Genomic DNA, 16,756 nt, shown 5'->3' with positions numbered 1-16,756 from the left:
AGTCCATAATTCTGCTTTTGGACCCTGCGCGTTTGGAGCATCCACACCAGGCTCATCAGATGGCCCTGCTTACATCATTTAAATATTTGGGATTGTTAATTTCACCAAATATGACATAATATACAGACAAGAATATACTCCCTCTTATTGTTTGACATCTGAGCAAAACATGGAGTAAATTCCTGTTGTCCATGGTGGGAAGAAAGAATTTGGTGAAGATGGTGCAGATTCCTCAAATGCTATATGTATTGCATAATTGCCCCATATGGTTGATGTTGTGATTATTTAGAACTATTGACTCGGTTTTTAGGGATTTTTTGGGCTGAAAACAATAAGCTCAGAATTGTAAAGAGTATGTGGTCATAACAGCATATACTAATTTGGGTAAAGTGCTCAATGCACCACACTAGGGTGTCTAACAAACATTTATGTCAAAGGCATGTATGCTTCGATAAGTAAAAAATTGAGATAAGCTATACTACAATGTGGATTATACAGTAGAATGAGCTATCTTAACTTGGAATTTCCAGGTTACATAACAAAGCATAGTACTCCCCTGGGACCTAAATCAACCCATAGATGGGGCGATATTAAAGCAAAATATAAACCATGATATACAGCATATCTGAAAGGCATATCCCATCACTGGGTTTACTAATGGTAACTAAAAAGAGGGGGGATGTAGGGTGGAGGAAACAGCCGCAGTGGGGGGTAGAGGTTGAGAGGAGTCCCAGTGCGGAGGAAGCTGGGTGTGAGGGGATGAAGGGAGAGAGAGAGAGCATAGGAGGCCTCTCGCCCAGGAAATAGGACGGGTTCGGGGTGGGGGGGGCTTACTTGTGTGTGCCATCTCCTGTAAATATGCGTCCGTGTACACAAAGTGGTTCCAGGGTCGCCAGGTCTCTCGGAAGGTCTCCTCCCTGTCATGCAAGGTGGCAGTGAGATCATCCATGTCTCAATTCTTTCACCTTTGAGTACCACAGAGCTTTCGATAGGGGTTTTTTTGATCTCCAACAGGGGATGCATGCTCTGGCCGCATTTAGCAATTGGTTTGTGAGCGAGGCCCTATATTTCCTGATCAGTCTACTAGATAGATGGAGCAGGCAGGCTGTCGGGTCCCCTTCTAGGTTAACATCGATCAAGTGTTTGATTGTACAAGTCACCTCGCACCAAAAGGGGGCAAGTTTGGGACAATCCCAGAAAATCTGTAACATCGTCCCTTCAGCTCCTCTGCATGCCAGCAAACACTGGGGACATGTGGGAAGAAACAGTGCAAAGTGGTTGGCACTCTGTACCATCTGGTCAAGATTTTGTAACCTGTCTCTTGGATCCTTGTGGCTTTAGAGGACTTCTGAGAGAAGTGAAGAATCTTCTTCTCTTTCTGGGAGTCGTTAAACTGGGTTCTCAAGTCGGATTCCCATTTGGTTAGGAAGGGTGGGGTGTATCCATCCCCTGGCCAAATCAGAGATGCATATATTATTGAAAGGCCATGGCGGACTGGTTCCCCCCTGTGACACAGGAGTTCCAATTCCATCAGTTGGCGAGATGCACCCTGTGTCCATAAACACCCACGCAGAAAGTTAAGCAGCCGGCAATCGGAGTCCACAAGTCTCCGAGATTCCCACTCACAACCAAATGCTGGAAACAGGGATTCTGAAGGCCTGGGGGGAATTCCGGGTTGCCCAACACCGGTACCATAGGAGAAGGCAGCGGTGACACAGAGGTATGTCTGAATGCGTCCCTAGCTACCAGAAGGTTGCTACCCAATTTAGGGTGTCCAGTGAGGGTCCTTGGGAGTGGTGATGAAATCCACAGCCAGCTCATGGCTGTATCTCCAGAGTCCTCCATCTCCATGACCACCCACTGTTTCACTGCTGCATGTGGGTGCCAGTCAACTGACCAGGTGAGTTGTGCCACTCTGTAATAGGCTTTTACATCAGGGAGACCAACTCCTTCCCTATGCTTTGCAAGGTGGAGAAGTTACATCTTAAAGAGGGATTCCACCTACAAAAAAATATTAAAAGCCAGCAGCTATAAATACTACAGCTGCTGACTTTTAATAAATGGACACTCTCCTGTCCCGGGTTCCAGCGATGCCGGCAGCCGAGGCCGATCGATCGCTCGGCTCTCGGCTGCTGCCGCCACCATTCTAGGTGAGGGAATCAGGAAGTGAAGCGAATCGGCTTCACTTCCCGGTTCCCTACTGCGCATGCGCGAGTCGTGCAGCGCAATAGGAGTTGTCCGCGCTGTCTCTGGGACCCGTGTGTGTCCCAGCAGACAGCGCGGCAGGACAGGAAGAGGCATAGACTCCCACGGGAGTCTATGCCCGAAAGTGGGTGTAAATACCTGTCTTTGACAGGTATCTCCACCCCCCTCCCCCCTGAAAGGTGCCAATTGTGACACCGGAGGGGGGGGGAGGGTTCCGATCAGCGGAAGTTCCACTGTTAAGGTGAGGTTTACCGTAGGACCAGATGAAATCGCTGAACAGTGAGTTCACCCTTTTAAGAAACACTGGAGGAAGGCGAATGGGAAGCGCTTGCAGCAAATATAGCACCCTGGGCAGTAGCGTCATCTTGAGGGCATTGCAACGGCCAAACCATGTTAACACTTCTCTTCAGAGAAGCCTACCCTACCCACACCTAACTGTATTTTCATTTTCTCCATCAGCTCATCCCCCCACAGTTATTACCTTTTGTTTCAACTTGACCCTCCCTTCTAGATTGTAAGCCCTAACGAGCAGGGCCCTCTGATCCCTCCTGTATTGATTTGTATTGTAAGTGTACTGTCTGCCCTCATATTGTAAAGCGCTGCGCAAACTGTTGGCGCTATATAAATCCTGAATAATAATAATAACGTAAGTGCCAATGTAGCAGATCTGCTTGGTTTTTAGGGATTTTGTGTGAAAGGGTGGAAAACCTAGAATTGGATTTGAAACATTACAACAGGCCATAGATAAGAGGGGAATACCTAATGCAAGATAATACTTTATTGCATCACAATTACAACATTGATGTGGCTGGGAGGTAGTGGACATTCAGGACCCCACAAAGAAGATATTATCCCAATTCAAAAAATACCCTTTAGTTCAATTAACCACATGCCGACTGGTCCATAGCCGAAATACGGCTACAGAGCTGTCGGCTTATTCTGGGGGGGCGTCCATGGACGTCCTCACAGATTCGTGCTCCTGTGCACCCCCTGGGGCTCGCACCCGGGAATGTCCTTGACCGTCGGCTCCTCCGGACCTTCAAAAGACTCACAATGGCTCTTACTAAATAACTTGGATTGTCTACTTAACAAAAAGGAGTCATTTAGGGGGTATTTATTCTTTCCTGGCTTGTTAGTGTCTCAAGAAATGAGTACATCAGGTGTGATCCATTTTCAGTGATTGGCACCATAGCTTGTAGACTCTCTAACTTTCACACAGACCAAAAAATATACACTGATATGGGTTATTTATACCAAAGATATGTAGCAGTATAAATTTTGGCCAAAATTTCTGAAGAAAAATTACTAATTTGCAAAATGTTATAACTGAAACAAAGAAAAAAAACAGTTTTACGTTTTTCAGCCGTTAGAGCATTAAAAATAGCACCTGAAAAAAGCGGCTCCATTTACACTGGAGCGGTGCGCTGGCAGGGCTTCTTTGGAGCGCTGAAAGAGCAATAAACTCACCGCTCCTCCCTATTGAAATCAAAGTGGCAGTGATGCAATACTGCCGGCAAAATGCCACTCTGGCAGCGTTGTGCGGACAGATTTAACCCCTAGCGGTCGAATAGTGCCACTAAAACGATGGTAAAGAGGCGCTAAAAATAGCTCCTCTTTACCGCTGATGCCCTAGGCCGCTCGGTGTGAAAGAGCTCTATGTGCCCACTGTAAATTTTATAATAAAAGAAAATTCCCTACTTTTTACTTGATTCATAGGGTATGGGAAGCAGTGCGAACTAATACTCATTATACTATAAGTTATACATAACATTTGTCTATATGCGCTGGCTGCTACCTTTATGAATTGAATAGACTTTCCTGATTTTTAGATTGGAAAAAAAGGGGCATAATATTTTTTTATCAGTTATATGAAGGGGATGTTTTCCTTCCTTTTTAATATATTAAAAGACCACTATCGGTTAATGAACAATTTCGACCAATATCTCCAATTATGCCACCCATTACAAATTTAAAGTTCAAAAATCCAATTACAGTATAAACACCCTAAAATTCTATCAAAGACAATTTCCATTACCTGCACAAAACAAGGATTAATAGGAGACCTTTATTCTAATTTACAAATAATAGGCAATATTGGAAAACAAAAAAATGTTTTTGCCTGGTGGAAAGGAGACATAGAGGATATAGATGAGGAGGACTGGATGCGTGCGCTGGAAACTCTTCCCAGGGCATCTCACCCTCCCAAAGGTTATCTTAGCTCTTTATCATAAATAAGGCTCATTACACCCCACAAAACCTCTATGCTTTGGGGAAAATATATAACACTGTTATGTCTGCAATGCTCTCTATTTAATGGATCTCTTATCCACATCCTCTGGCGATGTCCAAAGCTTCATTGTTACTGGGAAATATTTATAACCCTAAATTTATTATGCTCCACTGAGATAACAGGGACGCCCAAACTTGCACTACAGGGAATAATCCCAGATGGAGCGTTACCAGTAGAGAATTTGATGCTGCATAGAGGAAGTTGCCATAGTCTGATGCTTGATACTAGGGGTGAACAATTTGATGTGTAAAATATATCCATGTGTCTATATAATATTATGTTTTGTACTATATTCTTAAGCTATTTTAGTCTGAGAGGTTCAAGGTTTGTTTATTTTGTTTGTTTATTTTGTTTGTTTCTTTTGTTGATGTTGTGCGTTTTCCGATTTTCAATACCTTTTTTTTTGGGGGGGGGGGGGGGGTATTTATTCTTATATTGTTTGTATGTTTAATAATAAATAAATAAAAATTTGATTGAAAAAAAAAAAAAAGTGGTGTTCAAATCTGTCTGCAAAAGTGGAAACAAGCTTAAAGATGTTTTATCTTCCATTACTATACATTAGCTTGCTACGCCTGAGCTTTTTATTACATGCAGGGCATAGCCAGTAGATGGGGCTGTGCCCTTTGCTATGCCTAGTTTCTGACATCAAAGAGGCTGTGGCAATACCCATAACCTCAAAAGTTAATGACTGTCCCCCCAAATTAACTACTGGAGAAATTAGTTTTAACCTGAGTACAATTTTTTTTTTTTAATTCTCCAAGTTGATGCTTTTTCTGAAGCAATTGAAAGGGGATATATATTAGGTATACCAAGGATATAGGAATACTGCAAAATTAATTGCTGCTTTTAGCTGGTCCATGTAAGGGAATGATCTACCACTAGGTTGTTAAAGGTCCTTATATGGATGTAGCTCCAGGGTTAAGCTCCCCGGTGCAAATGTTGGATTGTACCTTACTTTGTGTGCAAACTTTCCACACATTCACTTGCTGCCAAAGAATATAATAGCACGGCTTCGATCTCTGACATACAGTACTCTAAATAAAAGCCATTGGCTCCCGCTGCTGTCTGATGCTATGAGAAGAGGAGGAGAGAGAATAGCGCTGCTTCAAAAGGGCACAGTGTTGGATCAAGATAGGACTCAGGTTCGTTTAATGGGAGGTGAGGGAGCAATACAAATAGTGGGACATGTTTTACCTTTTAGTTGCATGCCTAATAACAATGCATTTTTTTTAAAATGTGTCTTTTATATGTACCGACTGATACCTAGTATTCAGGGAGCAGTGAATATTCCATTTAGTAAATGTCAATCAAATGTATTTACTTTTGGCAATGTTTGAGGACCCAGTACAAACAAATGGCAACCATCCCAACCTATAACTGGCCTTTGCAGCAAGGAGCACATGGAAGGGTGACACATGTCAAAAACAACAAAGAAAAATTCCAAGCTCATGTGCCAGCCAGCAACAAATGAATTAACCCTGTCTAACAGTTCATGTTAAAACAAGCAGTAAAGTTGGCAGGTATATGGCTAAGCTGCAGAGGCCACGTCACGGCACACCAGTGTACTGCAGTTGTAACTGTCTAAATTTTGAGTCCCTTAAGTTGGAGCACATATATAATAATGGATAGATTAAGGGCAGGCATGCTTCGAGGGACTCCATCCCTTCTTAAGTATAGGGACATACTGAGCACAATATATTTATAAGTAAGGTAAAACTGTTACTTTCAGTTTATGGTTACCTTTGAAAAGAGTATGAAATACATTTTTAATATTAATATGCTTTACTTATTACTGCTCTTATTTTAGGCTAAATTTTACCATTTCTGTTTATCTATCTTATAGAGAAAGTGGTTGAGAGCCTTACAGCAGCCATCTTGGATTTAGTCCAGTTGTACTGTAATGCATTCAGTGCTGATTTCCAGACAGTGCGGCATTCTGATCACAAGCAAAGTTTGACTCAGGATTCTTCACTTCTCACCAGTCCCCTATCCTTCACGATCTATGCTGCACATCGTATCCCCATTGCATGGGTAACCAGGTAAGATGAAGAAAATCTGCTGTCTTCTATAATACGTTTTAAATTTGTGACAAAAGTGTATTGTGCGTTTTTGAGGTTTGAAAGTTACTGTCCCTGAAATACAACTGTATTGTTATTGCCACTTTCATGACCGCTAGCTGAATACTTTACCTTTAGATTTTTAGTTAGTTTTAGGTGACTGTTTCTCATGCTGTGTACACACGATCGGACTATCTGGCGGACTTAGTCTGGCGGACAAACCGCCGGACTTTGCAGCGGAGGTCCACCGGACTTTCTGAACGAGCGGACTTGCCCACACACAACCGGACTTTTCCAGCGCCAAGACAGAAGACCACCAGAGCTGTCCAATAAATTATTTTAAAAACGTGTTGTGTTTTTTTCTTTACACTTTTTTTCACCTGGTGAATGGGTAGGGGTACTCTAATACTCATTCACATAGGATGGGGGGCCGGTATCTGGGGGACCCCTTATTAAAGGGGGCTCCCAGATTCCGATAAGCCCCGCTCCCGCAGACCCCGACAACCAACGGCCAGGGTTGTCGGGAAGAGGCCCTTGTCCTCATCAACATGGGGACAAAGTGCTTTGGGGTGGGGGGGCCGCAGGGCCCCCCTTGCCCAAAGCACCCCCCATGTTGAGGCAACAGCGGTTGTCGGGGTCTACGGGCGGGGGGCTTATCGGAATCCGGGAGCCCCCTTTAATAAGGGGGCCCGGATACCAGCCCCCCACCCTATGTGAATGAGTATGGGGTACATTGTCTTCAGTCACCGCTTTCGCCGTCTTCTGTTCTTCTCTCCCTCTGTTCTTCTCCTCTGGAGATGTTGCCTCGTCGCTGCCTCCGGTCACAATGGCAGAGACGCGGTGTGCGGCGACTTATATAGGGACATCACCGGATGATGTCCCTGCCCATTATGATGTCACAGTCCTAGAGGATGCTGGGACTGTGACATCATAATGGGCGGGGACATCATCCGGTGATGTCCCTATTTAAGTCGACGCACGCCGCATCCCTGCCATTGTGACCGGAGGCAGCGACGAGGCAACATCTCCAGAACAGAAGAACAGAAGACGGCGGCAGCGGTGACAGAAGACCGGGCCACCGCTTGTAAAAGAGCTAGAAGAAGACACAGTGGCCCGGCAAGAAGAACCGAAGAGGGGGACAGGACCCCTGAAGTCGGAAGAAGAGGGCAGCGAAGAAGAAGAAAGCCGGGCTCCTCCGCTAGTGAAAGAGCTAGCAAAAGAGCAGAAGATAGCGGAGGAGTCCGGCGAGAAGACCCCCGAAGACGGAAGAAGACCCACGGAGCTATGCAATAAACTATTTTAACCCTTGTGTGTTGTTTTTTTTTTTTTTTTTACTTTTTTTCACAGGTGAATGGGTAGGGGTACATTGTACCCCATACTCATTCACATAGGGTGGGGGGCTGGGATCCAGGGCCCCCTTATTAAAGGGGGCTCCCATGTTTCGATAAGCCCCCCGCAGACCCCGACAACCAACGACCAGGGTTGTCGGGAAGAGGCCCTTGTCCTCATCAACATGGGGACAAGATGCTTTGGGGTGGGGGGGCTGCGTGCCCCCCCTTCCCCAAGGCACCCCCCCATGTTGAGGGCACACGGCCTGGTACAGCAAGGGGGGGGGGCGCTCGCTCATCCCCACCCCCTTTCCTGGTCGGCCGGGTAGCGTGCTCGGATAAGGGTCTGATATGGACCTGGGGGGGACCCCCACGCCGATTTTTCTGCGTAGGGATTCCCCTTTTTTGAAATGTGTGTTCACTTTTTTTTAACATAAAAGCAGTTTTTTTTCTGTTATTAAAATTGCTTAAATTATTTTATGCATGAACAAAAAGAAAACAATTAAAATGTTATGGCCTACTGTGAAAGAACCATCTTGCATTGCTGAATGAAACTGTTCCTGTTGCAGCTGTCTTTGCAGGATCGTTATATTTATTACACGGCCTCATGCTTGATCCCTGTTCATCTTTTCCTGTGCAACAGATTTCCTTCTCTCATTCTGGAAATTTGTAGGGAATCCACACAACTGTAGAGCAAAAGGCAGTTGCTTTAATTGTTCTGCAATAGTATGGCACTGAAATACAGGGTAATGTTGGTTTTTTATTGTTCTTGTCCAGGTGGCTCCTTAAATTGTTAGATTCTCAACTCCCTTTTGGCCTATATTAACCTAGTGACATAGAGAGTGCAATGCTACTATGACAGATTTTTTTTTATTATTGTATTAACTTTGAGCCTGGGTTCACACATGTGCGGTGTGAAGTAAAGCTCAGGTTTCCTTGTGCAGAGAAAACTCAGTTGTTCAGTGTTTCATGTCAGTTTTTGATCAGTATCAGCTCAGAATTGCATCAGTATTTTATCCTGTTGATAGCGGAACACATCTTAGGATCAGATACTTGCCCATAGAAGATAATGGGCCTAAATATGCACCTGAGCCGGACCGCACTGCCTAGAAAACTAAGAGTTTTTTTGTGCAACGCGGAGTGCGAATGCACCGCAAATATGTGAACCAGCCTCATTAAAATGAATGCATTTTGAAATGTCCTGTGAATAGGTGTGAACGGGGCCTAAAAGTTTTTCCCTATAATGGGTCACCATATAATTTAATCAGAATTTGCCCTTAAAATGGAACTCCATTTTATTCATACAGTGCAGAACACAGACAACTCAAAAATGCACCATAGGTTTGAGGCATGCACCTTCAGGTGATTGGACACAAACAAGCTTTTAAGGACACCCTGCGCCCATCCAGGATGTCTCACCCTTAACCCATTTTGTGATTCCCCAGTTTTTTGCTAGTTGCTGAAGGTGATGGACCTTGCAGAGAAATTAATTTCTTCAATCAACAGACTTAATGTCTTCTAACGCCTTACGACAAGCAGTGTATATGGATTGGTGCAACCTACATGGACCCTACACTCTGGGGACAGCCTGTATGTTTGGTTAGGGTACTGGACCCTGTATACATGCTCAACTTGGAACTCATTGCATCTGCCACAGGATGCTAGACAAATCCAGGGCCAGGGGTATGCATACTGTGACTGGCAAAGCTTGCATCTTATATACTAGGCACTAAAATTCAACCGCTCAAAGCTCAGTTTTGGTTGGGTGACCAGGTGTTAAATCACTCCACTGGTCACATACTTGATTGCTGCTTCTGCCTACAGTTACTATAATGTACTAGTGTGCTTCCTCCTGCCTTTTTTTCCCCAAAATTAATTTAGGATGGTCTACACCTACTCCTTCCAGACACATTTAACCTATCTTCTGAACTCTCATGCAGAGGGAATACCCTCACTTGTAGCCATGGCGTAGACTATTTGAATGGAGACTTCCCCACCTTGCATTGCACCATTGGGCACAAAGAGGCCAAAATTCTGCAAAACATTCTCTGTTAATGTACAAATAGAATTTGCAGTTTATGAAGACTGGGTCACTCCTCAAAGGATTTTCACTCCCTCTAAAATCTTTGCTGAATTCTATTCAGTAAAAAAGAGTTTGCAAGAAGTGGGCTGTTCATGTGGTTGATTCTGATATCTCTGTCCTAATCAAACATCCAACAGTAACAGTAGCTGCCTAAAGGAGAATTCTAGCCAAAGCTTTTTGGCTATACTTCTCCTATGGATCACTGGAGTTTCAGCTTATAGCGCGGCTGATGTCACTCCCTGGAGCTGCAGCTGCACTTCTAAGAGCCTGGGCCAGCTGCTGCCACTCCACCCCAGCCCAGCGCTCCAGTACATGCTGGAGGGAGGAGCAGAGATCCTCTGACTGACAGCCGTGGCTCTCTGCTCAGTGTGTAGGGGGAGAACTGAACGATCAGTTGTGTTTGATCATTCAGTGCTCACTGCAGAGCTGACAGGGGACAGATACAGCATCGAATCAATGCTACATCCACCTAGGTGAGTATAAGCTTTGTTTTTTACCGACCCTCATACTGCTCTTAAAAAGGAATACCGACTGACTGCTCTTATTATCTTTATGGTAAACTCCGCATTTTTATTGCTGCTGCTTTACATCCACCTAAAATTGAATAAAGACTGACTGCTCTCAGTCTTTATGGTAAACTGTGTCGTTGCTGCTTTCTCCATCTGTAGCCCTGTCCATATTATTGTGAAGTTTATTTTGTGCTTTAAGGTCTTACCTAAATAATGGGCTGATCTTTATCTTTATAACTCTGCCCTCTTGGTCCTCTTGCAGTTTGATCATGGTGTAGAAAGTTTGCTCTGCTTGCCGTGTGTCTTTTATTAACACTTGATTTACCAGCTTGATTTACCGGGTTGCAGGAAAGAAAATCACACGATTTCCCCATCAACACAGTCACCAGGGGGAGCCGTCCCCACTGGGAGAACACACACTGCTTATTGCAAATGGAGCTAGCTGCTGGCAATAATCACATGAAAAATTCATCATGCTGGTTGTACCCAAGTCGATACATGGATCGACTTCGGTACAATCAGCCTGCCCATAGATGGTTCAAATCTTGTCTAGTCACAGCTGAACCAGTCAAGATACGAACCATCTACTGCTGGCTTAAATGTGAAATTCTACTTCCACCCACCATAGTATAACGCTAGACTACCTTTATGGGGGAAGCACATGTCTGGGGTGGCATGTGCTGAGGTTCAATAATTGTCAATTCTGCTCTGCATTTCATGTGATTGCACATAACGCAAATCTACATCAAACTACTTTGAAAAACACCAGTAAACAGGTGACTTTGTTTCCCTATTCAGCTTTCTTTCCTCTCTGTAACATGTGTTCTCTATATCTCTTTCTCACTGTTGTGTTCTCTCTCCTTAAAAGGTCTTTCCTTCACCTCTCTTTTCCACCCCACAGCCTGTATATATTGCCCATATTTCTGTCCTTTGTTTATTACTGCACTCATCACAACCTAATTCTAAATCCACATACTAATAATCCCCCCAAAATGCTAAGGCATGTCTTTTCATATAGATTGTAGTCCAATATTGCCTCTTACCCTTCTGTCTCTCCAAACTTCTAGAGATATATCCCCAAATCCTAGGCCTTCATCTTTTACCTGTACTTAATGCATCCTCTGCCTACACCCTCTGGCAGCAGTTGCAATCCACACAATTTAGTTTCCATTTCTCCTCTTCTCATAACCATCCTCCCCTTCTCCCACACCCTTTGGAATGCCCCCTCTGTCTGCAACATACTCACTTCTATTACCTCTTTGTTACAAACTCCTTTACTCTACTTGCTGTTACTAAAACCTGGCTTCATGAGTCCTTCTCTGCTTCTCCCACTCCCCTCTCCCATGGTTGTCTTCTCAGAGCTCAATCTCCTAGACCTAGTGGACGAAAGGGAGGAGGGGCTGGAATCAGTTAAACCTCCTCCTTTGACTTAAAGCAATAAATCTGACGTGTAAGACTCAGAAAGTCTTCAACCATTATAAGGCCTCATGCACACTGGATGTTCTAAAAATGGCAGTGGCATAAGCTGTAGCTGAAGAATGAGTTTTGCAGCATTTTTTTAGTAGCATTTTTTTTTTCTTAGCAAAATTATACTCCCATGAAGGCATATGGCTCAAAAATGTCCATAGATGCCAAATAGCCACAATTTTAAGCGTTTGTCAAAGTTAGAGCATATATACAGTTGAAAAACTCTCAGTTCTGGGAAAACACTGATAAAAGCCTATGTGGGCATGGACACACAGGTAAAGATGCTGGGGAGTTAACTGGCTGTAGAAAAAAGAAGCCTGAAGCCAAAAATAGTAGCTATAAAATCATCCAGTGTGCATGAAGCCTTAATCTGCCCTCTAAAAATACAATTCATGTTTCCTCATTGCCAAGCAGACCTATTTTATCACTCGCATCAACTCTTCTCTACCTTTAACTCTCCACTTCGTCCTCCCACTTCGTCCTCCCACTTACTAACTGCCCAGGAGATTTCCAAACACTTCAATAATAGGATTGATAGAATTTGTGATGATGCTGCTGGCAGACTTGTCCACCTTGTCCAACTGTTAAGTGTCTGCTACCCCACTCTGCCAATCTCTCCACTGGCATGTGATCCACCTAGACATCCTCCACAAGATCTACATTCCACCTAGTGGCCAATAAAGAATATTCCTCGAGTGGATCTCACTACCAGCTAATACTAGGTACCAATTTTACCACTTTAACCTGAGTGGCAATTTAAAGCCACGAAACACGTTTTATTTGAAATTAAGCAGTTGAATGTTTTACTAAAGCAGACGTCTCATGTCTATCATTTGAACAACCACATTGGGTGCCCCTGCCAATTGAACTACCTAGTGGTCCTTTTTGCGATTACACTTTTTTTTTTTCTTCTACTGGCTTCTGCTCACCCAACAAAATAATTTCAAAATACAAACCAAATAGTTCTGTTCGCTCTCTAGCTCCCTTGTCACCTCTACCATGCTTGCTTCCAGGACTTCTCCTGAGCCTTTCTCATTCTATGGAGCTCCCTATCCCAATCTGCCTGACTTTTTCTTACTCTGTCCACATTTCGACGAGTCCTGAAAACCATTTTCTTCAGAGAAGCCTATCCCACCTCCACCTTACAACTGTACATAGTTAGTCTTGCATAGTCTGTTTGAAAAAAGATACAAGATCACCTAGTTCAACCAATAAACAGGAAAAAAAAAATCAGTCTAATATACACAATCCTATACCCACATTTGAGCCAGAGGAAGGAAAAAAAAAACAGCAGCAAAGCATAATTCATTTCGCTCGGGGGGGGGGGGGGGGGAATAGTACCACTTATAAGCACCACTTTGGCCTTTCGCCATACCAGTGGTACTGTGTCAGTCATTAAAAAAAATCTCAAAAAATTAGGAACAATGGCTTTGAAATGATCGGGCAGGAAGATACTCAAGAGTTTAACCACTTATGGACCAGAAGGATTTGCCCCCTTAATGACCAAGCCATTTTTTGTGATATGGCACTTCGTTGATTTAACTGACAAATGCGCAGTCGTGCGAGGCTGTACCCAAACAAAATGTATGTCATTTTTTTTTCCACAAATGTTTTTCTTTTGTTGGTATTTTATCACCTGTGCGTTTTTTTTATTTTTTGCGCTCTAATCATAAAGAGTGACAATTTTGCTATAATAAATATTCCCTCCCCCCCAATATAAAAAAACAAATTTCTTCCTCTGTTTAAGCTGATATATATTCTTCTACATATTTTGGTAAAGCAACAGGTATATAGTTACTTGACCACTTTTTTTTTTTTTTATCAAAAAAGTTTTTATTTAAACTTGAGTTATCACATGCCACAAACAAGTATATATTTCCAAAATATAACAGTACAGTCGTCATCAGACATATATGTTACAATAGTCCGCAAGGGACATTTATACAGGGAAATGGGAAAGGTTCCTATATTTTTAGTGGCTGTGCAGGACAAGAAGAAAAAAACAAAAACATTCAAAACAAAGAAAACATGAAAATATTCAGAACACACATCCGGTATAAGCTAAAGGATTTGACCTGTTCCCAGAGCCCCAGGAGCCTATTTCAAGCTGGTAGGTTGCCTCGCCCAACCCCGACAACATCTCTATTCAGAGGTTGAATAGGTGCTCTCTAATCCGTATGTTCCATTCTGGCTGGCTCTTTATCTTTGTAATAGTCTGTATTTGACCAACTGGTGGGGTGCTAAACCTGGAATTTTCAACCATTTCTGCCACATTGTTTAATAATTGTGGGAAGCAGTTCTGTGTTGATAGCTTAGCTTTTCTGTTAACATTTTATTTACTTGGTTGATCCATTGTTGCCTGGTGGGGTCCCTGGGGGTAATCCAGAGTTGCGCTATTAATTTTCGAGCTACATAAAGTAGTCAGATTATCGGTGTGTGGGCAGCAGGAGTTAAGATCTCCTCCAAGGCACCCAACAGGCATTCTGTGGGAGTTTTTGGAATGACAGTATACACCTGGGAAATAACCCCAAGAATCCCAGTCCAATACCAAAAATAGCTTTGGACATTTCCAGAACATGTGTAGAAGGTCACCATGATCCCTCATTTTGGAAATAGGGGTGTTTCATGAAGTCTCCAATTATTAAGTCTTACAGGTGTTCTGTAGGCTCTGTGCAATAGATAGAGGTGTGACAATTGTTGCGAGGCTGACACTGAGACCAAGGGGGCAGAGGAGAGGCAAAGATTCCACGTCTCTTTCCATTGGTCCCACATCATCCTCCCATTTACACCTGCAAGGTAGTTTAAGGGAATCCTGAAGTGCATTAAGTATAATACCATATCCCCTGGAGATCATACCCTTTTTTTCACTCTCCATTAGGATCTACTGTACAATGGCATGATCAGTCAGTCGGAGCGGTGTAAGTCTGAACTGCATTTGTAAAGCATGTCTTGGTTGCAGATATTTGAAAAAAATCAGTGTGTGGGACACCGAACTCTGCCTGAATCTCCATAAAGGACTTGAGAACGTGACCATTATACAGTTGTGTCAAGAATTGAATCCCCTTTGCTTTCCAACTGCCAAACCCCTTAAGCTTTAATAGCTTGCTATAGTTTGCATTTCTCCATATGGGAGTGAGGGCAAGAAAACCTCTCAACCCCAGTAAACGTTTAATATGTGACCATAATGTATTTAGTAGAGTAATGGATGGAATTCCCCTGTCCAGGTGTACATATCCTGCTTCTAGGGTGGACAGTGCATTAGAGTCGTCTGCTGAGGTACCTAGGATTCTACGTATTGGGTCTGGCGGGTCTTCTAGTTCCCATACACCTAGTTGCTTTAACTGGGAGGTGAGGAAATATGTCCTAGTATGTGGGATTGCTAACCCTCCTCCTTTTTTATATTGTAGGGTGGATAAACTAATTCTGGCAGTCTTTTTGCACCACGTTAGTTCCCTAAACTGGGAGTCTATCTTGTCGAACCAGCGCCTAGGGTTCCACACCGGGGAGTTATGGCAGATATACAGGAGTTGCGGTACCCACCCCATTTTGATGAGATTAGCCCTCCCCACTACCGATAATGGTAATTTGCACCAGGCTTTAAATTGTTTTCTCTGAATTTAATTAGTAGAGGAGTAAGATTGAGGGGGATGTATTGGGAAACATCTGGGGATACCTGCACTCCCAAGTATCGAAAAGATAACCATATCTGGATCATTGATGCACAGTCAGGCCAGGGTTCTGTCAGTGGGTCCAGGGGCATTAGCACTGATTTATTCCAGTTAACTTCAAAACCTGACAGTGTACCGAAGATTTTAATAAGATTCATAGTCGTGATCAAAGATTCCTGTGTATCGCCCAAGTATAGTAGGGTATCATCGGCATATAATGATACCACGTCTGGCCCCGTGGCTCTTTGGAACCCTATGATCTCACTATCTCCTCTGTCTTGCCGCGAGCTGTTCCAGTGCAAGGGCAAATAGCAGTGACAATGGGCACCCCTGCCTAGTGTCTCTAAACAACGGAAATGGCTGATAGCTCCCCGTTGACTCTAATTCGGGCTGATGGTTGAGCATATAGTAATTTAACCCATCTAATAAACATGTTTCCCAAACCCAAAACCTTCCACAGGTAAGGCCACTCAACACTATCAAAGGCCTTAGCTGCATCCATTGAGAGAATAGCCTGGTTACTGGGGTTCTCCACTGGGATTTGAATGTTTAGAAAGAGGCATCTGATATTTTGGGCTGTGGATCTAGTGGGTATAAATCCTGACTGGTCCCTATGAACCACCTTTTGTATTACCTGGGACAGTCTTGTTGCCAGTACCCTGGCCAATAGTTTAACGACAGTCTTGAGCAAGGAGATGGGTCTATAAGAGTCAGGGGATGTAGCCTCCTTGCCAGGTTTTAATACCACTATTATGACCGCTTCAGGTAGCCTGCCTTCTTCTAGTACTTTGTTGTATACCTTTAAAAGTGTGGGCAATAGTGTGTCAGCATATATCTTGTACACCTTGGATGGGAGACCATCGGCTTCTGGAGACTTGTTATTATGGGTTTGTTTCAATGCTAGAGCCAATTCGTCCTCTTTTATTGGAGCGTCTAAACAGACTGCATCCAAGGTTGACAATCGAGAAAGCTCATCTTTCTAAAAAACCGATTGTCCTTTTCACTGGGGTGTACTTTGGAGGTACATAAGTCTGCATAGAATGAACAAAAGATTTATAATACTGCAGTGGTGTTTGGATTATCCCCTGTGTATCACAAAGAGATGAGGAGCATCCTTGGGCCCGTGCCAGCAAAGCCAACATATGCCCA

General features: G+C 43.5%; 1 protein-coding gene across 2 annotated transcripts in view; it reads left to right on the top strand.

Moving 5' to 3' along the window:
• The window catches only part of PIK3C2B (phosphatidylinositol-4-phosphate 3-kinase catalytic subunit type 2 beta), a 935,041-nt gene that overhangs the window by 385,538 nt on the left and 532,747 nt on the right, over nucleotides 1-16,756 (top strand). For both annotated transcript variants that reach the window (XR_013274472.1, XM_077481256.1), the window contains exon 11: nucleotides 6,339-6,534. Coding sequence is in view for 1 of the 2 variants with exons in the window: in XM_077481256.1 (XP_077337382.1) it covers nucleotides 6,339-6,534 (196 nt within the window). In the remaining variant the exon portion in view is untranslated. The remainder of the gene's footprint in view (nucleotides 1-6,338; nucleotides 6,535-16,756) is intronic.

Source organism: Lithobates pipiens, unplaced genomic scaffold (assembly GCF_037356315.1).
Source record: "Lithobates pipiens isolate NorthernLeopardFrog02 unplaced genomic scaffold, aLitPip1_a1.2 Scaffold_16, whole genome shotgun sequence".
NCBI lineage: Eukaryota > Metazoa > Chordata > Amphibia > Anura > Ranidae > Lithobates > Lithobates pipiens.
Note: the sequence above shows the minus strand (reverse complement) of the source record. Positions and strands in the feature narration are given on the sequence as shown.